This window comes from Prenolepis imparis, unplaced genomic scaffold (genome assembly GCF_030444845.1).
Source record: "Prenolepis imparis isolate NDT839.2.m4 unplaced genomic scaffold, iyPreImpa1.0 SCAF_5, whole genome shotgun sequence".
Lineage (NCBI taxonomy): Eukaryota > Metazoa > Arthropoda > Insecta > Hymenoptera > Formicidae > Prenolepis > Prenolepis imparis.
The window spans coordinates 73,272-95,378 of NW_028141163.1; the positions used below are offsets into that span (position 1 = coordinate 73,272).

At 34.9% G+C, this 22,107-nt stretch overlaps 4 protein-coding genes across 10 annotated transcripts; 3 read left to right on the forward strand and 1 right to left on the reverse strand.

Annotated features, from left to right (window-relative positions):
* Positions 1-1,305: 1,305 nt before the first annotated feature.
* Positions 1,306-7,211, forward strand: Uck (Uridine-cytidine kinase). Of its 2 annotated transcripts, none has more exons than XM_083037848.1 (5): positions 1,306-1,678; positions 2,239-2,495; positions 2,729-2,874; positions 2,941-3,087; positions 7,074-7,211. In XM_083037848.1, the coding sequence occupies exons 1-5, from the start codon at positions 1,550-1,552 to the stop codon at positions 7,190-7,192; spliced, it is 798 nt and encodes a 265-aa protein (XP_082893974.1). In that variant the 5' UTR covers positions 1,306-1,549; the 3' UTR covers positions 7,193-7,211. The 2 variants fall into 2 exon arrangements, with proteins under 2 accessions (XP_082893974.1, XP_082893973.1); XM_083037847.1 differs by lacking the exon at positions 7,074-7,211 and adding an exon at positions 4,653-4,876 and having other exon boundaries at positions 1,307-1,678.
* Positions 7,212-7,318: 107 nt separating this feature from the next.
* On the reverse strand, positions 7,319-10,039 carry Ubl (Ubiquitin-like protein 5). 4 transcript variants are annotated; one of them, XM_083037852.1, is made up of 3 exons: positions 9,907-10,039; positions 8,162-8,351; positions 7,319-8,028 (listed from the first exon to the last, which is right to left on the reverse strand). In XM_083037852.1, the coding sequence occupies exons 2-3, from the start codon at positions 8,337-8,339 to the stop codon at positions 7,985-7,987; spliced, it is 222 nt and encodes a 73-aa protein (XP_082893978.1). In that variant the 5' UTR covers positions 8,340-8,351; positions 9,907-10,039; the 3' UTR covers positions 7,319-7,984. The 4 variants fall into 4 exon arrangements, with proteins under 4 accessions (XP_082893978.1, XP_082893977.1, XP_082893979.1 ...); XM_083037851.1 differs by having other exon boundaries at positions 8,162-8,380; positions 9,907-10,025; XM_083037853.1 differs by lacking the exon at positions 9,907-10,039 and adding an exon at positions 8,503-8,686.
* On the forward strand, positions 9,315-10,352 carry LOC145935999 (uncharacterized). Its single transcript, XM_083037849.1, has 2 exons — positions 9,315-9,546; positions 9,710-10,352. The coding sequence occupies exons 1-2, from the start codon at positions 9,326-9,328 to the stop codon at positions 10,317-10,319; spliced, it is 831 nt and encodes a 276-aa protein (XP_082893975.1). The 5' UTR covers positions 9,315-9,325; the 3' UTR covers positions 10,320-10,352.
* A 5,728-nt stretch (positions 10,353-16,080) lies between these two features.
* Ckiibeta (casein kinase II subunit beta) lies at positions 16,081-20,113 on the forward strand. 3 transcript variants are annotated; one of them, XM_083038035.1, is made up of 5 exons: positions 16,081-16,180; positions 16,743-16,818; positions 17,355-17,457; positions 17,607-17,988; positions 18,710-20,113. In XM_083038035.1, the coding sequence occupies exons 2-5, from the start codon at positions 16,747-16,749 to the stop codon at positions 18,816-18,818; spliced, it is 666 nt and encodes a 221-aa protein (XP_082894161.1). In that variant the 5' UTR covers positions 16,081-16,180; positions 16,743-16,746; the 3' UTR covers positions 18,819-20,113. The 3 variants fall into 3 exon arrangements, with proteins under 3 accessions (XP_082894161.1, XP_082894163.1, XP_082894160.1); XM_083038037.1 differs by lacking the exon at positions 16,081-16,180 and adding an exon at positions 16,187-16,392; XM_083038034.1 differs by lacking the exon at positions 16,081-16,180 and having other exon boundaries at positions 16,187-16,818.
* Positions 20,114-22,107: the final 1,994 nt, after the last annotated feature.

Sequence of the window (22,107 nt, forward strand, 5' to 3'; positions counted from 1 at the left end):
AAAGTTAGTTAATTAAATTCAAATTTTTACAATAGCTTTATAGTATTAAAGTGAAAACGATCTACATAATTTTTATGAATTTTGTATCATTTTTACCATACATCCTTATTATAATTCGGTTAGATATAACAAATTGACAATTAATTCATTCAGAAGAAAAATCTTTAAAAATAAAATTAATATATATTAATCTTACCGTTATGCCTGCTAAACTGTCGACATTTTTGTCTTTTTGATTAACGCACATACACGCACAAGTAATTCCGCAAATAAATGCGGATAAAATAGAAACTTGCGGATAAAAATTGGCGGAACAAACGTAAAACAGGTCGAACCAATCACGAGCGTTCCGTCAATTCCGCAATCCGCATATTCCGCACCATGGGACTGCGCCCTTACGCGGAAAATATCAGTCCATGGGTTTTCACCCTAAAGGCTGGATTATAGAGGCTGTAACGCTGGGTCCACAATAGGTGATTTAAGTCCTAAGCCTTAAGAAATTGACCAATCACAGTCGAGTTTTCTCCTTATACTTGACTGCGATTGATCAATTTCTTAAGGCTTAGGGCTTAAATCAGCTATTGTGGACCCAGCGTTAGGCTGGGCCTTAATTTCATCTCCCCTCCCTACTTTCTCTAGATTCTCTTTTAACAAATATCTCCTTTTCCTATATCCACCTTTTATCTCCTTGTATTTAGCATTATATTTTGCATTTTCAATTCTACTATCTATATATATTCTGTTTTTGTATATCCTGTGCCCTTTCACTCACTATATCTTCCACATTATTTCTTTCTCTCATTAACTCCTCTATTGCTACTGTACTCCATCCCAACTCATTATAGAATTTTTCTCTTTCCCTACTGTATATATCTTTATTCTCTTCTAATATCCTATCTTTTTCCTCCCAACATATTTTAACAAAATTTCCGTCCTCTTTCTCTCTGCTCCTACTTTCATATATATGTATATCTATATAATAAAACTATATATATATATATACAACAATTTTAATATTAAAACAATTTTAATATTTGATAATAATATATATTATGTATAAATATATATTGTATTTATTCTTATGATTTATAGCGCGACTTTTCTAATGTTGCTTTTGTATTGTAAGAAAAACAATATACGGATTTAAGCAATAGAATATATACATTAACAAATCCATGATCAAAGCATTCCGCCTTTGCTCAATGCTCAATACTTTTTAAATAAGCGCATGGGTTTGGCGCCTTTTCTTACGAACACATGGCCGGCTATCTCATTAAACTTTTTATCAGCCTCCAGCCTCCTACCTCCTGCCTCCTGCCTCCTGCCTCCTGTCCTCTCGTTGAGTAGCGCAGATTCGAGGCACAGAGAAACGTGCAGTCCGTAGCCGTAACCGCGGGCCGCGAAGCGTTCCCGAAACTTCAACATTGTTCTTGCGTTGTTTATACATTGTTAGTTCTCGGTTAGTTTTTTCGAGAACCAGATGCGTTCGTTTTGCTGACGGGGATTTATTTTCGGCAAAATCAACTTGGTCGTCCCTACGTGCTTAACAATGGCAGATATATCAACAAATGTGGCCATTACGCGAAAAATGTCTTTCGGTATCAACGGCAAACTCAACGGCGTCGAAAGCAAGACGCCCTTTTTGATAGGCGTCTCCGGCGGCACCGCAAGCGGAAAAGTAAGTGCACGTGTAATTAATAACAACAATTGAATCAATTGTGACAAAAATACTAGTTAAAATCGAGTGTCGATCAATCTTTTAGGAATTGGTTTTTTTTTCTCATTTTTTTATTTTAATATCAATTTTCTCTCTAGTATTTCGTTCTAGTTATTTGACATATCGAGGTATAAACAGAAATACTTTCGATCGGAAAGTGTTTCTAAAAATTTGATAAAAATTTTTTTAACTTGCACGAGATGCGTAAACTCGTGCTATTTTTGTGGTAACTATTGTAAAAAGGGATCGATATCTTTGCAAGTAGTAATTTATACTAACAGACAGTATTGTGAAGTTTAAAAACTCTTGCAACAATGCGACTTAATTTTGAAATACAAATATTACAAATAACAAATTCAATATTTTGAAGAAATATTTTTACTTTATATAAAATAAACAAAGATTTAGTTAATATAATAATTAATAATTAATCAGACTTTTTTTCTGTGGCATTAGTTAAAAGTGATAAATTACTATAATTAACTTTGATTGTATGCAATAACAATCTTTTATCGTTTCAGTCTACAGTATGCAAGCGTATAATGGAGAAATTAGGACAAGTCGATATGGATCACCAACAACGTCGGGTAGTTTGCATATCGCAAGACAGCTTTTATCGCGACTTAACACCTGCCGAGAAATTGAAAGCTGAGAAAGGGCAGTACAATTTTGATCATCCTGATGCATTTGACAATGACCTAATCTTACAAATGCTGCAAGATATACTTGCTGGAGTCAAGTGTGAAATACCAGCTTATGATTATAGGACAAACAGTTTGTACGTATCGCTTTACTCTATCTAATTGAAAATTATTTTTATACCAAAACTTGTACAACATAACAATTTATTTATAAAAGTAGAGAATTATATTAATAGAAATAGAGAAATTATTTACAAACATAATGCAAATATAAAGTAAAAATTGAAAATTTGTTTATAAAACATAAATTTTAGGTGAATTATAAAGATTAAATTTTGATTAAAAGATGATTTGTGTGAATTTATTGTAGAATGAAAGATCAAGTTACTACGATATATCCTGCTGATGTGATGCTGTTTGAAGGGATACTGGTATTTTACTTCCCTAAAATCCGTGATTTATTTCACATGAAATTGTTTGTAGACACTGATTCTGATACCAGGCTCGCAAGGAGAGGTAATTTCCTATGATGTAATTTGATTGCCTAATGCTTTTATCTTCTATTTTAATTAATCTCTCTAGTGCCGAGGGATATAAAGGAACGTGGGAGGGATTTGGATTATGTCCTAAATCAGTACATGAACTTTGTAAAACCAGCTTTTGAAGAATTTTGCTTACCAACAAAAAAATTTGCAGATGTCATAATACCGAGAGGAGCGGATAATACAGGTAATACATTATTACATACACACAATAATATATTTATTATGGCTACTGTAATGATTTCTTGTAACTTAGTATTAATTTATTTGTTTGGTTTCTTTGTGATCTTGTTTATTTATTAAATTAGATAAAAATTATTAATTTTTTTAGTTTTGAAATTTATTTTACTAGAGCACTTATATGTTTTGTTTGTTGTAATATTAATCGGATATTAATATTTTTAACTTTCTATCAGATAAAATAATATAAAATTTTAATCTTATTATTATTATTATTATTATTGCTTACAAAATATATTTAAGACTTATACAAAATATACTAAATTTACTCTCACTCTTTTTAACTACACAGATTTTAAAATAAATAGTGAAAAATATATAGATCTTATAAACAAAAAAAATTATTAGTTTGAATAGTCTATAATTTGTCAAATCTGATAAACTACAAATATATAATTGCAATTAATAAATTCTTAAATGAGAATTTTCATTCTCATTTAAGAATTTATTAATTGCAATTATATATTTTTGACTTGTATATAATTTGAATCTATGAAAATATTTAATATTAAAGAAGAAAATGATATTTCAATCTCTGCCAAAAAAAAAAGTTACAAGAAGGAATATTCTTGTAAACTTTTGAATTACTAATTAATGTTTCTCACATTTATTTTTTGCAAAAGTATATTTGTAATGGTAAAATAAGTAAACAATAATTTGAAATGTAAATATAATAAGTAATAGTAATAATCCACACATACCTAGAGTTTAATTTTAAAAAAAGTTTGGAATAATTTCAAATCAGATTATCCGAATAATAATAACAAGTAGAAGTGCATATAATCATTTAATGTTAAGATATTTTTATTCAAAGGTGCACTTGTTTAATATGGAAAATTTTTATGCAAGATTGTATAGCTACTACAATTTTCTAGAATGTACAATCACTACATATATAAAACTCGGATGCATATGCAATTGTTTACATGTAAATTGTTAATAACAGACTATGTAGCTGAGTTTTATACACATGGTATAATTTACACAAATTTATTTTTATTTAATTCTTATTTTTTATATTCATTATTATCATTTGTTCAGCCTTTTATATACAGTATTATCTCACTTCATGCACCTTATTTGGGACCATTCGCTATTATCAAGTGTAAAAACAGCAGGGAAATCTATTCTTTTTTTTTTTAACTATTTCATAAATCTTTCTGTTGATTTATCCAAGACAAAAGCGAGACGATGGAGCGGAACGAATGAAAGAAACAGAATATAAACAAATAATTTTTGATATCAAAGATTGAATGTCAAATAAAATTTTTTGTATAAGGACTTGCTCGCTTCATATAATATACTTGTTGGATATAACTCAGTGTCATAATGTGAAAAGAAAAAACGCTTGTGACTGAGATAATACTGTATGTATATTCCTTATGGGTGCTGCCTGGTATGGCGTGGGGTTGTGGATGTCAGAGCTACACCTACTTAAACTCTAAGCAAAAGCTTGAAAGAAGAGAGTATCTCATGGGAATCCTATATGGTCTGGTTGTTGTATGTTTGCAGTGGCAATAGACCTAATAGTGCACCACATCTGGGATATTTTGCGTTTGAAAAAGGCTGAAAACTCATCCGGGCAGCATCCATTCTTCTACCAGCATAGGCGTACCTCGGCCTCATCCGACACACTCAGCAGATGACTTAAGCATGATAAGCTCACTCTGTCAAGCACTGCATTTTTTTCTACACCATATCCCCATGTATGACTGAATACATACACGATACTGCTATTTTTTTTTCTTTTTTTCTAAATACTCTGGTAAAAGTAATGTCTGTTTTTTAATGCAGAAAAACTTGCGTATTTATATTATCGATATAATTTAATAACAAATAGATTAATAAATGCATGATACATAAGTCAAAAGTTGTTGTTAATCAAATAGAAGAAATAAAATTAATGTAATAAATTTGTCATAATAATGAAACGTCCATGTCTATCGTCTTGCAACAAATATTCAATTTTTATGAATAACTAAATTTATAACAAAGTAAAAGATTCAAACGCCAGTACTTATAAAACAAGGTTAAAGAAATTTTTAAACGACCAACTGGCTAGTGATACGATAAATAAACGCATTATCACTAGCCAGTTGGTCGTTTAAAAATTTCTTTAACCTTGAACTAAATTTATATTTAATTATATATTTAGACATTTATTTTCTACCGTGTTATGTTCACAACAAACTTATACTTAATTATTGTCGATCAAGTATAATGTCTTTTATTAATCGTAAGTTTTCAGAAACATTGAAAACGGACATTGTTTTACCGCTTATTACATGATCTTTGAGGGATTATACTTTATTCTTACATATAGTGGAGAGAATGGCTTTTTTCATGCGTTTTATCCTGTATGAACATTTTTATGCGAATTTGAATTATAACTCTAAACTAGAGAGAAATGCATGAAATCGTATATTCAATGAAATATGGATAAATTAGGATTGATTTACAGCAATTGACATGGATGAAAACTGAATTTCTTCAACTATTTTCCAACTTTGAGAATTCGATTTCAACATTTTTCAATATACATATATATATTTTTCTATTTCTTCCTATATCGTCAATATATTCTAGCAGTACTTTAAATCCTTTATGATATTTTATTTATTAAGAATAATACAATATTTCCAACATTTTTATACAAATTACAGTAATGTATTTAAAGAATGTGCAATAATTTTGGAGAAAAGACAAGAGATATGACAGAAACTGAGCTTTGCTTTAAAAATATATCTTTCATTTCTCTAGAGAAGAGAGACGAAGGTAAAAAATCGTAAGCAAGTATAAAAAGTGGAATTAAAAATTTTGAAAATAATTTTTCGATCTCAAAGATTAGAAATTCAATATTCCTTATAACAAATTCCTATATCAATTTTTTTCAACTTGGTCTCTTTCTTGCAAATAAGTTGTTATTTAATAATATATCATACATCTATGGTCACTCCAGTGACTCTTGATAATCACCTCAAGTATTATGCAAAAAAAATGAATATATATATTTGCATAATACTTGAGGTCATTTATATATACATGTAATGTGTGATTGTGCTTGTGATATGTGTTTTTTTTCTTTTCGTATAAATATAGACATTACCTCAAGTTGTATATTTTAGACTTTTTTATAAAAATTTTACTTTTAATAACCAACATATTTTGCACTTTTGCATAATACTTACAATTAACAATATAAGCACATGCAAGTATTCTTTAGAGCATGATTATTCGAGTCATTTATCCAGTTTGACTTAATCATGTGTCTCGAAATATGCATCTATACCGCACTCTATAATATTGATTCTTGTACATACATACATATATAAACATACAAGATATGCCAAAACTGTTACAGTTCCTTTCAATAGTATTTTCTGCGAGAAATCTCAAAGCTAGAGCTTTAATGTAATTCTCATAATGGAACTGTACAATTTGCACAACTTTCTCTCTACAGTGGCTATTATTAAATCTTAGAAATGCAATCTCTTCTTATGTGTTTCTTAACATGTTTAATTGTTAACTTTTAATTAAAATTTTTACCTTTTAATTATATCTACACAATTTATCGAGCTCACTTTGAGATTATATCAGTTTTTTTTTGCATATTTACAGTCAACAGAGTTCTGGCAAATAACCCTATTGCACATTGTTGATAAAAAAAGAAAAAGAAAAAAAAAGAAAAAACTTCTTGTATTTGCAAGACGGTATAATGAACACAAGTGTCTTATGCATAATAAATCACATGTAATCATAGTGCGATTACAATTGTTACCTAAGATATCAACAATTAATAATCCAGATATCTATAAACGATTTGATATTATTTCAAGATGTACAATGATATATTGCCAATAAACGAATTTATTATCCCCTGTATATATCATGCGCATTACTATTTACACACTGATATTACGTGATCTGTTGCAGTGGCGATAGATCTGATAGTGCAGCACATAAGAGACTTCTTAAGCAACCATGGTAGGGAAATGTTGGAACCTGAAAGTCCAATAAGCAGGATAGAGGGATTGTTCAAGAGGCCGCATTAACTTTTAACATTTTAATGCGCTTCAAGTGCAGAGATTTGTGGATCGTGTTTTGCATCTTTTCGCAATACGGATGTTTTTTTTCGTATTTATAATCTTTTAATCATGTAGAGAATAAGAATCTCGAGATCAATGTTATTAGGAATTTTTATTGTTTTGGTACTTAGAAACGTTTGCATTTTGCAGTGATACTTTAATTAAAATGAGATAATTATTTTAATCGTGAGACTAAATGCTTATACATAAATGATGTGAGATGAAATATATTAGATACGTGTATAGAGAATACACAGGATATGATCAAAATATGTAGCAAGGCTGCAAGAACAAACTATATATGTAGCAGGATATAAAGAATTTAAACTTACCTGACAGAATAAATTTCTGTCCAAATCTTTCAATTTGTTAATCTAGTCTTACAATTTGCTTTGCCATACTTTTGAATTACATCCTGTATTTGTGAATGTCAAAAAGCATTAATATCAAGTGAAAAATACTGTTGCGCATATAGCTCAGTTGTCTATATTAATTTGTAGAGTATCAATTAGAAATTGTTAAAATATAACAATATTTATGAAGAGCTACACAATGTAAAATATAAATTATTTTCCTCTTGTTGATGTTTGCGATGATTATTTCATATTTTATGTAATTAATCCCTTATTGTTTAATAATGTACATTATATATTTAGGCATTAAAAAAGAAAATATAAAAAGTTCAATGATTACATTATTATAATATTAAAACTGCCTTCTCTTTATATATATTAGTATATTATTTTACATTTATTAGAATTATTGGTAGTAGAGTTCTAAATTCATGCCGTCGTGTATTTCATCTGAAAAATAGCGCAATTAAGGAAAAGGTCTCTATAAAACTCTATATAAAATAATTTGCCTAGTTAAAAATTGTAGTAAATTTAGTGTGCGTTGTATGACACACGATTTGTATTTTAACGCGGTAAAGGATACAATCCTGCAGCTTTATGTGATCTTTAAAAATCGTGTACCACTTCTTCAACACAATCTTCTCCCAATGCGTCCCCGTCTGGGCGGCTATCAATTTTTTCAGATCCCCTATGGTATCATCCGGATTGCACTTTACTCTAACCTTCTTACCGAGACGATCGTTGCATGTTATCTCTAACATTTTCTATCGTATCTGACAATAAAAGGAGTTTGATGAACACGCTGCAACAATTTTAATTATAAGAATCAACATTTGTTTACACACTCTTGATTAATATCAAAGTATTGGACACGTGTTTATCTAATGTAATTCAAATAGGCAGGCGAAATGTTCGCGCACTTACTTTCGCTACAAACTAAAATTGCACGGTTCCAAATTTTTGCGATATTTCGCAAAATACGAAAAGACAAATATAGGATCTAACGTTTTCAATCTTCACTCTGATTTTGCGTTTTTGGTTTCGGAGGTTAAGAAGCGAAAAATAATGCTCGATCGAATGTACTCGCGCCGCGGTCGATAATGAAGATTTCTTTATTTTCAGACTCTTATTGTTAGTTTTATATTTGCATACTTATTAGAATTTGCTGCACTTGAAACGAAAGAGAGAGAGAGAGAGAGAGAGAGAGAGAGAGAGAGAGAGAGAGAGAGAGAGAGAGAGAGAGAGAGAGAGAGAGAGAGAGAGAGAGAGAGAGAGAGAGAGAGAGAGAGAGAGAGAGAGAGAGAGAGAGAGAGAGAGAGAGAGAGTGAGAGAGAGAGGAGGGAGGGAGAGAGAAGGGAGAGAGAGAGAGAGAGAGAGAGAGAGAGAGAGAGAGAGAGAGAGAGAGAGAGAGAGAGAGAGAGAGAGAGAGAGAGAGAGAGAGAGAGAGAGAGAGAGAGAGAGAGAGAGAGAGAGAGAGAGAGAGAGAGAGAGAGCGCGCAAAGAATCCGAGTGTAAACAAAAAGAAGAGTAGCATCAGCCTGTCGGAGGTCGGAGTCGAAGACAGGCTAGTTATACATGTTACGTGCTCCGCGAGGCGATATCTTTCCCTCGACAATGCCATGTTGCTATGTTATTACAGAGAAGATATCGGAAAGCGTGGTGATTCGCTACAATAAACTCTATCGCGTGGCGAAAAACGCTCGCTGCAGGTTATTCGTATGAGAGTGCGCGCTAGATCGCAGATTCCATGGCAAAACCGGAGCGATTACGCTTCACGATTCTGGAAGACTTGATACTTTTACGGGAAGTCTTGCGACAGAATCCGTACGAGGAAAGTGACAGGTGGAAGGCCGTTGCCGAGCATGTCGTGAACGCGACGCAGAAGAACTTCAGTCTACGTTGCGTCAAGGAGCACGTCGATCATCTATTAAAAATTTGGGCGAGAGAAGGTCACGCACACTTGAGAAAGTAAGTAAGCGCTCATCGTATTCTGTAATGTGTCGTGAGATTGATGCGCGATTTTAAATATATTAATATAATATTATTGGCTACTTTTCATTGAAACACTTATTAAAATAATATGTATATAGTCAAAGATATTTATCGGATCTTTCCACATGTTGATTCACAGATCAGGAACTGAGGAACAGTATAATGAAAAAGAGCGACTTTTGCAGCAAGTACAAGACTTGCAAAGAGAATTCAGATGCTCCGGTAAAAGCATCAATGTACAAAAATCGAGACTGCAAACAAGGGAAGTAACCTTGGAGAACATTTCTGATACTTTAGAGGTAATAATAGAGGAACCAACAATGACAACATCCATACCTTTGTGTATCCCATCTTCGACATTGTTGCCAATTGCGTTACCATCACCAACTTCATCGTCTTCGTCATCGTCGTCGATTCTACTGACTTCAGCGAGCCCATTGCGATCGCCAGCCACATCACCATCGAGAACAGGTGGTCCAATAAGGAATAAAGCGCGTCACGACGCGGTGAAGAAGTCAACGTTACAATTTCTACAAGAAAGACATAAAAAAGAGGTGGAATTTCAAGAAAAACAATTTCATTTAGAGGAGAGGAGAATTCAACTTGAGGAAGAAAAGTTTAGAATGGAAAAAAAGGAACGCGAGGCGAGACTTGAATTAGAAATTGAAGAGAGGAGACAAAGGATTTCTGTATCTAAACAAAAACAAGAGATTCTAGAAATATTATTACAATTAATACATAAGCCTTGATTATTTTTGTAAGTGATAGTTTTTCTTTGTTTTATTGGTTTATAAATAAAATTATTGTTAAAAAAAATATATAGAAAGAGAGAAATGCATATCCTCTGATTTTAAAAGTTACATATATAAAAAAAAGAAGTTTTTTGATTAAATAGAACATTTATTCGAACATACAGAGTGGATAATAATAATAATGGAATACTCTGATGATATATATAAAAAACTATGAATTAAAAAGAAAATGTTTTAAACAAAAATTGCAGAGCTTAGAATAGTGCATTGAATACGCTTATATTTTGACCTTTGATCACTTTATGAAAGTCGTGCAAAGGTCACTTTAAATTTTTTAAACATACTCGTGTCTTTTATTATACACATTTTTGTTGACATTTTCACACACAAAATAAAATATATATGATTAAATTCTCTACCATTAAAAATTTCCTAAATTATATACCGTCGATATTACGATATCGCAGGTATTAATATATGATCCAAGCTTATAGGCTCCTGGTACCTTGTCGACCATGTCGGAATCGTGACGTCAGAAGCGAGAAAACACACTCTAAAATTTTTTAGATGCCATTTCTAAATAAAAACATATTTGCACAAAATAACACTTAAGGGGATGCTGAAGGTATGTTTTTACCGACCGAATGCGAATATAGAGATTATTTTGGGATATCTTTTTATTGACTATACAGATCAATAAATCCTTTTCCACGATTAAAGTACTTATAAAAACGGACCGCGTTAGCTATAATTCCATATATAAATCATATAAAAATAAAAAATTACAGTTTTGTTATCGGCTTCTTTCATGTCAGCTCGTAACAATACTTATTTAATAAAAATAGTTCTGCAGTTTATCTGTGCATAAAATATAGTATACGCGATAGGGTTAACATGAAGAAATATTAGTAAACAATAAAAAGTGAGATTGCAAGTCTAATAAAAAAGTTAAATATTAAAAACATTTTCACGCATATGTGTGTGTATACATGCATATGTTTGGATATGTGTGGTGCTAACCTATCATGTGTATATGTGTATACATGTATATGTTTGGATATGTGTGGTGCTAACCTATCGGAGTTCGGTCGTCACTCCAGCATCACCTTAAGATATCTTTAATACACTTCTAAAAAACGCCGAAAACTATCCTTTTCCCTTTATAATCAATCAACAGCTGTAAAAAAGTTATGCCATCCCAAGTTTTGAACCTGGGATCCCCACAATTACTACTTTTGTGCTCTCCCGCTGCGCCAGCGGTACTAATCAAAACTGTGTCTTTCTTTAGACCTTATAACAAACATGAAAATTTCTCTAAATATATATCGAGTATAAAAAAATATTACTTACAAGGCGCATTGGACGAAAAGCTCGAACACGGATCAACTTAAATTCAATACAGATTCACCATAAAAAAGGAGATCAAAATCGGTAAAGAGTCAACCGCGATCTCTCCTTGAAAGTATTGTTAAAAAGTTACAGAATAGGGGTGCAGGGGCAAAGTCTTTTGGTAAAGTTAACGGAGTTTAGCACGGACTCGAACCAGGGGCAAAGTCTTTTGGTAAAGTTAACGGAGTTTACCACGGACTCGAACCAGGGGCTCGATTCTTGAATTCATTCGCAAGAGAAACGTATACGCAAATTCGGCTCTTACAGAAAAGTTGCAAGTTGATTGGCTATCGCATGGCTTTTAGCCAATCAACTTGCAACTTTTCTGTAAGAGCCGAATTTGCGCATACGTTTCTCTTGCGAATGAATTCAAGAATCGAGCCCCTGGTTCGAGTCCGTGGTAAACTCCGTTAACTTTACCAAAAGACTTTGCCCCTGGTTCGAGTCCGTGCTAAACTCCGTTAACTTTACCAAAAGACTTTGCCCCTGCACCCCTATTCTGTATAAAAGCCATGCGATAGCCAATCAACTTGCAACTTTTCTGTAAGAGCCGAATTGCGTATACGTTTCTCTTGCGAATGAATTCAAGAATCGAGTCCCTGATTGGTCAATTCGCAATTGTCAACTGGCAACGAAGACATTTGCAACCTATTGTGGAATGACCCTAAAGGCCTGTGTCCACGATCCGAGAATTCGGTCAGAGTTGTCGGACCGAGAAAAAGTTATTAAAACTCGGATGGTGGACACACCCATGAAGAATAGAGATAAGGAGGCCGAACTAGCATTGAGGAATTATCGAAATGTGCGACCAAATGTCGAGCCTAATTGTAGTTTATTAATGCTCCGCAAGGTTGCGCTTTTGCCTCACGGGACTCACATGTACACGGTGGACTTTTGTGTTAGTCATTCTCTATTCTTCTTGCTCTACATCCTGCAATCTCTCCTCTCTCTCAAACTAACGAGCATCTTGTGATTGCAATGCCATCTATAGGTACCTATAGGTACTACTATCGGGCCTCGGTTTTGGTCGCACATCCCAAACACATAGTTCGGCCTCCTTATCTCTATTCTTCATGGACACACCGAACTTGGATGCAAAACTCGAATAGAAAGCTTGGAAAAAATGCGTCGCGTCCCATTTTTCCATACTAGTTGCTAGGTTTATATCAATTTAATTTCTTGTTGTCAACATTATTACTTTATAAATAGCATGGAGGTAAGAAATAACAGGAGGGAGGATATACCCCCCTTGCCAGGCAAGCAGACGTAAGGGGGGAACACTAAGCGCCATATGGTGTGGCTTATCGAAGCGCGACATTTGAAATAGTGATGAAAACACACACAAAAAAAGAAAAAATTCATAAATAATATTTATAAATATGATATATATATCTATATATATATATATATATATATATTGTATGTACAATAGTAATATACAGGGTGTTCGGGAACTCCGGTGCCAACCGTTGAGGGATTGTAGGGTAGGTGAAAATATGCAACTTTCATTAATAAACATGTGGTCTCCGACGACGCCTGTCGACGCCAGTAACTTTATTATTTTTCCTTCACAAAAAATGCAATCACAAAAGATGCTCGAAATGGCGACCTCCTAATTCAATGCAGGCATTACACCGCCGCACCATACTTTGCCGAACTCGTTCGAAAATGCCTGGTGTATGCTGGACGACCTCACAAGCATTGAAGATCCTCGCAGTCAGGTCCTCTACTGTTTCTACAGGAGTGGCGTACACTAGGCTCTTTACATGACCCCAAAGGAAAAAATCCAGAGAAGTCAAGTCTGGGGAGCGAGGTGGCCATGCAACTGGACCTCCTTTGCCTATCCAGCGACCAGGGTAGGTTTGATCAAGATAGTCCCGCACTGCTCGGGAGAAATGGGCCGGCGCACCATCGTGCTGATACCACATCTGATTACGTACAAACAACATCACATCTTCGATTAACTCAGGCAGGGTTTCGCGGAGGAACTGCAAGTAATTGTTCCCGTTCAGGCGAGGTGGCAACACGAACGGGCCGATCAATTGATCACCTAAGATTGCAGCCCAAATGTTTACAGAAAACCGTTGCTGATGGGTCCTGATGTGTTTCGCGTGAAGATTCTCGTCATTCCAAAGATGGCTGTTACGGCTGTTGAAGAGGCCATCCTTTGTGAATTGCGCTTCGTCAGAGAACAAAACCATGCTACCAAAATGTGGATTGTCTACGAGGCGATTAAGGTACCACTGACAGAAATTCACACGAAGCGGGAAGTCAGCTGGGCCCATTGCTTGCACCTTCTGTAGATGGTAGGGGTGTAATTGTTGTTCGTGTACGACTTTCCAGACAGTATTGTGGGCGACTCCCATAGCATGGCCGATGGCGCGAGTGCTAGTGGACGGTTCATTTTCAAATCTTTCCAGAATATCCTCCTCAAAATCAACGGTCCGGACAAGTCTTCTTGCTCCGGTGTCTAATCTGTTCACCGTCATCGTTCCCAGTTCCCGCAAGCGACGATCGATGGCTGCAAATGTTTTCCGACAGGGGTGTCGCCGATTAGGAAATCTCTCACGGTAGATCCTTTCAGCAAGTCTTGTATTGCAGCGAGCCTCACCGAACACAAGATGCATGTCTGTCATCTCCGCAAATGTAAACATGTCGATTTAATTTCCGAAACAAAACGCTGAACTGAGATCAGTGTGGACTAGGCGTTCGCTGCTTTGCGTCGCAGAGATGCCAGTTTCGAGACGCTGCCACCACGAACACAAGGAAAGAGCCTCGTACGTGTGCGCAGGCGCCGCTGAGCGCGGAGCGCCATCTCTGCTTTGCAGTCGTGCATCGTTGACAGGCGTCGTCGGAGACTACATGTTTATTAATAAAAGTTGCATATTTTCACCTACCCTACAACCCCTCAACGGTTGGCACCGGAGTTCCCGAACACCCTGTATATATTGTGCTATACCATATAAGGCTTGTTTTCTATTCCTGCACTGGCTGAACTGTGCACACTGGTGCAATAAGTTAGAGTGAGACAAAATATACTTTATTGTCTCATTCTAACTTATTGCATCAGTTCAGGAATAGAAAACAAGCCTATTGTAAGTGAATCTGTATGTATTTAGTAGCATGGGCATTTTGTTTTATAATATTTTATAACTTTTATATCTTTTTAAAACAAAAGTAATGTGAGATCCGATTTATTCGCCAAACATGCTTCTCACTTACTTGGTTCAGTTAGGTTAGATAAGATAAAAAAAAATACAAAACGCCATATTACTGTGACCAACCAATCACATTTGGTGTTGTTACCCCCCCCCCTACTTAAAAGGCTTTACACTCCCTCCTGTTATTTCTTACCACCATGCATGAAGAATAGAGATAAGGAAGCCGAACTAGCATTGAGGAATTATCGAAATGTGCGACCAAATGTCGAGCCTAATTGTAGTTTATTAATGCTCCGCAAGGTTGCGCTTTTGCCTCACGGGACTCACATGTACACGGTGGACTTTTGTGTTAGTCATTCTCTATCCTTCTTGCTCTACATCTTGCAATCTCTCCTCTTTCTCAAACTAACGAGCATCTTGTGAGTGCAATGCCATCTATAGATACCTATAGGTACTACTATCGGGCCTCGGTTTTGGTCGCACATCCCAAACACATAGTTCGGCCTCCTTATCTCTATTCTTCATGCCTCCATGATAAATAGCTAATAAATGTTGGTGAACGTGACATTGGATAATAGAAATGTAATTTTCATAACTTTTAATAATTTTTTCTTTATTTTTTTACGTATTTGACTATAAGCCATCTAGAGTCGTCAAAGTACAACTACTTCTATTCGAGAACTTGAATCGAGAACTCGGACCGATTTCTAGTATCGTGGACACAGGCCTTTACAGTGGGTCCACAATAGGTGATTTAAGCCCTAAGCCTTAAGAAATTGATCAATCGCAGTCAAGTATGAGGAGAAAACTCGACTGTGATTGGTCAATTTCTTAAGGCTTAGGGCTTAAATCACCTATTGTGGACCCACTGTTAAGCCTAGTCTACAATAGAGTCGTAAGGTCGTAAACGTAAGAAATTGACCAATCACAGTCGATTATTCTCCTCGAATTCAACTGTGATTGGTCAATTTCTTACGTTTACGACCTTACGACTCTATTGTAGACTAGCCCTTACGCTGGGTCCACAATAGGTGATTTAAGCCCTAAGCCTTAAGAAATTGACCAATCACAGTCGAGTTTTCTCCTCATACTTGACTGCGATTGATCAAGTTCTTAAGGCTTAGGGCTTAAATCACCTATTGTGGACCCAGCTTTACACTCCATCCATATCTTCTTAGGTCCATGCTCCATCCAGATATATTCATACGTCCATGGCTGGGTCAGAAGATGGCGGGGATAACGATACGCGCGCAGCGCCAACTATATTCCGTTCGGTTGAGCAAGCGTGGCTAATCAAAGCACCAAGAGGTAAGCCGCGAGGTCTGTTTATTTTTGATTTTTCGTCAGATAGCCATAGCTCCACGTCGGCACATTTGCAAGAGTAATACGTTTTTTCGTCGTGCCTCATATCCTGCACACCGTATTCGAAAAACAACTGACCTAGCAGCAATTGTCATGGAAACATAGGTGTGAACGCGCCGGACCGGACGAGTCCGTAAACTCGTCGGGCATCTTGCTTGGTAAAGCAAAGAGTCGAGAGCCGAGCTCCATTGCTTTCGCACCCCGCGCAGCCGTTCGTCCCACCTTCGCTCTGTCGAGTGTCGAGTCCAAGGCCCAAGGCCCGAGCCCGCGATCGCATTTACGTCGCTCTAACCGCTCTAACTGACAACGTGCGCGTTGATAGTCGTCACCGACGATTATCGTTTACGGTTGTTACGCCGTGCGTCGAGTCGCGACGAGCGAGAAGGGAATCTAATACGGGGACGAGCAACGAGCGGCTCTTTCTCGCCTATATTCGTCGATACCTAGCCGTTCCGCGCGAATATACCTGATAACGGGACTATCTCTCCACGGATTTCTTTTGCCGCAGGAAAATGAGCAGCTCCGAGGAAGTGTCCTGGATCTCGTGGTTTTGCGGTTTGCGTGGGAACGAGTTCTTTTGTGAGGCGAGTACTCGCGGGGGAAACACTCCTGTATTGTATGTTACATCTTCGCCATGCGTATATATATAAATGTTTCATAAACCAAATATTTATCTTATTCCAACTTATTCTTACTACACTCATCTGTGATAGAAATAAAAATCAATTTTTTTCACATTAGTACTTGTTTAGATTTGGTTCAGATAAGAATGATAAAGCGGCAAACACTTGGAGTGGAATTAAAATTATGCATGAAAATATTCTGTTTATATGTTCTATATATATATATATTTGAGATATACATATCTTTGTTAGCCATTTAATAAATAAATGATTATGGCATGGTGCTTTTTAAAATATACAATTTGATTTCTATTTTTCTTTAAATTATGATCACACGAATTATACAAATTTATATTTGATATTTTTAAATACACTTTATTATCGATATATTTTTGAATTTATATGTAAGAGACATTTAAATGATATTTAAATGATATCTCTTTCACTGAAAAGTTTGCAACTGTAGATGTCACTTATCCTATTTGTCATATATTCAGGTGGATGAGGATTATATTCAGGACAAATTTAATTTAACGGGACTGAATGAACAAGTACCACATTATCGTCAAGCATTGGATATGATTCTCGATCTTGAACCTGGTAAGTTGTCTCGAGACAGTACCAAATAAAATTACTTGTTCTGAAATTATTAAGTATATAAACTGAAATATAAAGATAAATAAATAAAAAATTTGTCAAATATAACTACTGTTTTTAATACTCTTGTTATTTGATTTTTATTTTACTAGATGATGATTTGGATGACAACCCAAATCAATCAGACTTGGTCGAGCAAGCGGCAGAAATGCTCTATGGTCTTATTCATGCTCGTTACATACTTACCAATCGTGGCATCGCTCAGATGATTGAAAAATACCAAGCGGGTGATTTCGGTCATTGCCCGCGAGTTTACTGTGAATCCCAGCCAATGTTGCCGTTAGGTCTTAGCGATGTTCCTGGCGAGGCAATGGTCAAGAGCTATTGTCCCAAGTGCATGGACGTTTACACGCCCAAGAGCTCGAGACATCATCATACCGATGGAGCTTATTTTGGAACAGGATTTCCACACATGCTGTTTATGGTCCATCCCGAATACAGACCGAAACGTGCGGCAAATCAATTTGTACCTAGGTAAATAAACATTATTCTGTGGATGATAAGCACTTTTAGCAATAGAATAATCATACGGTGAAAGTTCAAAATCTTTGGCTATAAAAATTCTAAAAGTACATTTGCTACTTTAATATTTTTTTTTTCTTTTTATGATAAAATTTTGGAAAAAATATAAATAGAAGAAATTGTCTTAAGATGGATAAATTAATTCAAAGAATTCTGAAGAAATCTTACTAAACACAATTTTTGTATATAATTATATAGGTATACATTTTATAAAAGTTTCAACATTTTCTATCCATTCTACTAGCCTATAGTAATCAAAATCACACCATAGTTTTCTCAACATATTTTCTAGTGATTCATAATATTGTAACATTGTCATCATATACATATAATACAAATATCATGAATTTAAGCATTGATCTTTATTCTTTTTTTATTTTTTTTTATTCTGTACTTCTATAAATTATATATGTTTAATTAGAGATAGATTAATATAAATACTAAGGAGATTAAATGATATTTAATATCGAGATGTGAAATCAAGTCTCATTATATGTTATTATACACTTTAAACTATCGGTGGTTTTATTCATTCGCATTACACACTTACCAATTGTGGCACCGCCACATTCTCAGATGATCGAAAAGTTTCAAGCAGACGATTTCGGTATCATTTTTGTATGTGTAGAGATGTATGAAATCCGAAAGTTAACAGATGAATTTTATTTTTCAGATTATATGGCTTTAAAATTCATCCTCTAGCATATCAGATCCAGCAACAATCTGCGTCCACATTCAAAGCACCATTGCGGGCTCTTAACTACAATAATGGAAAACGTTAAGGTCATTTTAGAATAGCCTAGAATACTTCTTTTCATTACTCGCAATTTCTAATTTCGTCCTGAAGATTCAAATAAAATATTTTTTATATCTCTGTTTCTCCCATGCAATATGTTTCTGTGGAAAAAGGACATTTTCTACGAAATCGCTCTTTTCAATCAACACATTGCCTCGTCGCTCTTAAGTTTTCTTACGAGTATCCGATATCACGTGAAGAGAGAGAGAGAGACAGGAAGAAAAATAGAGAGAGAAAGAAAGAAAGAATCTAGAGTCGTCGTGTAAATCATTATCATATAATTTAAATTGTAGCAACAATATTGTTTTCATAATCGTTTATGCAAAGAACCAATATGTTTTTGTATAGAAATTTTGAACATTATTTACATTAAAGGATAAAGAGAAGAATAAGAAGAACATATAGAATAATTAATTGCGTGTTAGATCGTAAATAAAGAAGGAAATGATTATAAAGTAGAAACACATCCGTTTTGTACGAGAGTTCGCATCACTGTATTTGCTGCCAAGTAGTTCCTAAAAATGTGCAGGAATGGACTTCCTAAAAAGAGAAGCGAGTGGAGAGAGAGAGAGAAAGGAAAAAAAAAAAGAAAATTACCGGGTTTCACATTGGTTCTTTTCGAAACGAGAAGTAATGTATAAATGAGAATATAGCTATTAAGTTAACTTAATTTAATCGCCGAGTAAATTTGTGCGCGAACTGTGACAGAAACGGTTTATTGATATTGATATTGATATTGATATTGATATATATATATATATATATATATATATATAGGCTGGATTCCGTAAAGCGCATATGCGCGCATTTATCTATAGTACACGTCACGTATATTATAGAAAATGCGTGCATATGCGCTTTACGGAATTCAGCTATAATCGAATAGATTATATATATTTATATATATAATTTATTTCAATGTTAAAAAAAAATTATTGCACTCTCGAGACGCAGTAATTTCAACAAAAGGAATCGTACAGCGTTCCGCGAAAAAGATTAAAAAAGACGATTATCTTGGTTTCTATCACAGTTTTCAAGACGTTCTTATTGACATTTAGCATTAAATGGGAGGAAGATTTTATGCGATTAGAAAATAAAAATTTGTGTACAATTTTTAACGTAGAGCAACAAAGCTACTAGTAACATTTTCTTTTATCTCGTTATAATAGTTCGCGAAGTAAAGTTTTGAGTCAAATGGATCATTTTGTATCCAAATTGATTGATTTGTACTAGGGAAAACTGTTGTATTTTCACTTCAAATTAAAGTACGACTTATTTACACGTATTGTGTCTTCGATATCCATAACTGAACTTGAATTAAAAAGCTCATGTAATTTAATTAATTTGTATTGCTGTATACATTTAATATAATTGCATTTATTTCTATTATCAAAATTTAATATTATTTATATATGCATTACACTTTATAACAGTTAATGGAGTCCATATAATCCATCAATTTACAAAAGAAAATATTAATAAATACATATAAGATGTTCTAAAGTTAGCTCATCGTCTACTAATGGCAAATTCTTGAAATTATTTCGAAACGAAAATTCTAATATCAAAATATCGAAACTATAAAAGCCATTGCACAATGTTAGGTAATAAGATCAGGAAATAGAAAATATCAACCAATAAGAAAAGGGAATACATATTATTCTCTGTTCTCATTGCCTGCTGCCGTCTGGCATTGTGTAAGAACCTTTAGGATGCGATCCTACGGAGCGGAATAGCGAAACGAGAGCGCAAAGTGCGACCAATCGCAAACGTTGGAACTATAATAACGAAAATTGTGAAACGCTCGCGATTGGTTGCGCCATTTCGCTCCATGGAATCGCACCCTTATTTCCAATGAACTTGCACATCTTCAAGCCCCTTGCACAATGGGCTAGTTTACATCGAGCACTTGATACGCGTATCAAGTAATGAATTTGAGCTGATCAGCCAATAACTGAACCAATGTACTAGTTATTTACTATTTGATACGCGTATCAAGTAATGCATTTAAGCTGATCAGCCAATAACTGAACCAATGTACTAGTTATTTACTATTTGATACGCGTATCCAAGAAGACTAGAGACCAGGGGCTTTAGGGTGCCGTCACATGGGGCGTAACTTGCGTAAGCGTAACCAGCGGATCGCCAATCACCGAGTTATTCCGATAGAGCTCGACGAAGGGCTCTATCGGAATAACTCGGTGATTGGCGATCCGCTGGTTACGCTTACGCAAGTTACGCCCCATGTGACGGCACCCTTATTCTCGAAAAATATCGCATACGGTATTTCATGAATATCACTCTTGCGCAGGTTTTTTGTATCATGTAATAGCTGCGCAAGAGTGATATCGCATGCGATATCTAGGGTCCTCGTTTCAAGAATAGACCCCCAGGAGCAGTGTTAGGATCCGTACGATAATTATCGTATATGTACAATAATTTTAGCCATTATACGATGTACGATAGCACTTTGGTATCGTACGTAAATTTACGATAATTTGAGAAAATTATAGAATTTTTCAGCTGACAACACAAATTGACATATGGCTCCTGTACACAGGACGCGGTAAAGCTTGCTGCGCGTCAAGAAGCGACGTGGGCTGCGTTCGGAAACGTCACCCGAGTGCATTCCCTCTCTTTCTATATCACTGAGAGAGTAGTGATATAGAAAGAGAGGGAATGCACTCGGGTGACGTTTCCGAACGCAGCCGTGGTGGCCAATCGAAAGTTGAATTCAACTTTTTTCGCGCGGCGGAAGTTATTTCCGAAATAGCAAACATTTCATATTCACACACACATATATGTATGTGTATGAATTTAAAGAATAAATAAAATATAAATAAATTTAAATTTTTAAGAATAAAGATTTTTTTCCAGCGTCTAATATTGATAACGAACTTATTTGCGATTATCTCTAATATAAGAAATAATATATAAATGATTATTTTATTAATATTTTTAAAAATACGATAATTTTAGTTCAAATACGATAATTTGGCGCCACGCATACGATAAGCGCCCTCTCGGGACCTGGGAACGCTGCCCAGGAGACCGAACTCCAGTGGTGGGGGTGAGTCAAAATATGGTCGCATTTCATGGGCGCTGTTCGCGGTAATTGTCGTCGGCCAATTCATGAACTACGCTGTATTTCGGAGCGTCGTGCAACATAACCAAGAACATAAGCTTGGGATATACTAATATACTTAGGAATGACGAAGTTCACATAGGAAACCTTTTTTTGATAAAACAAGCGATTTTTTTTGACACAACGGTTC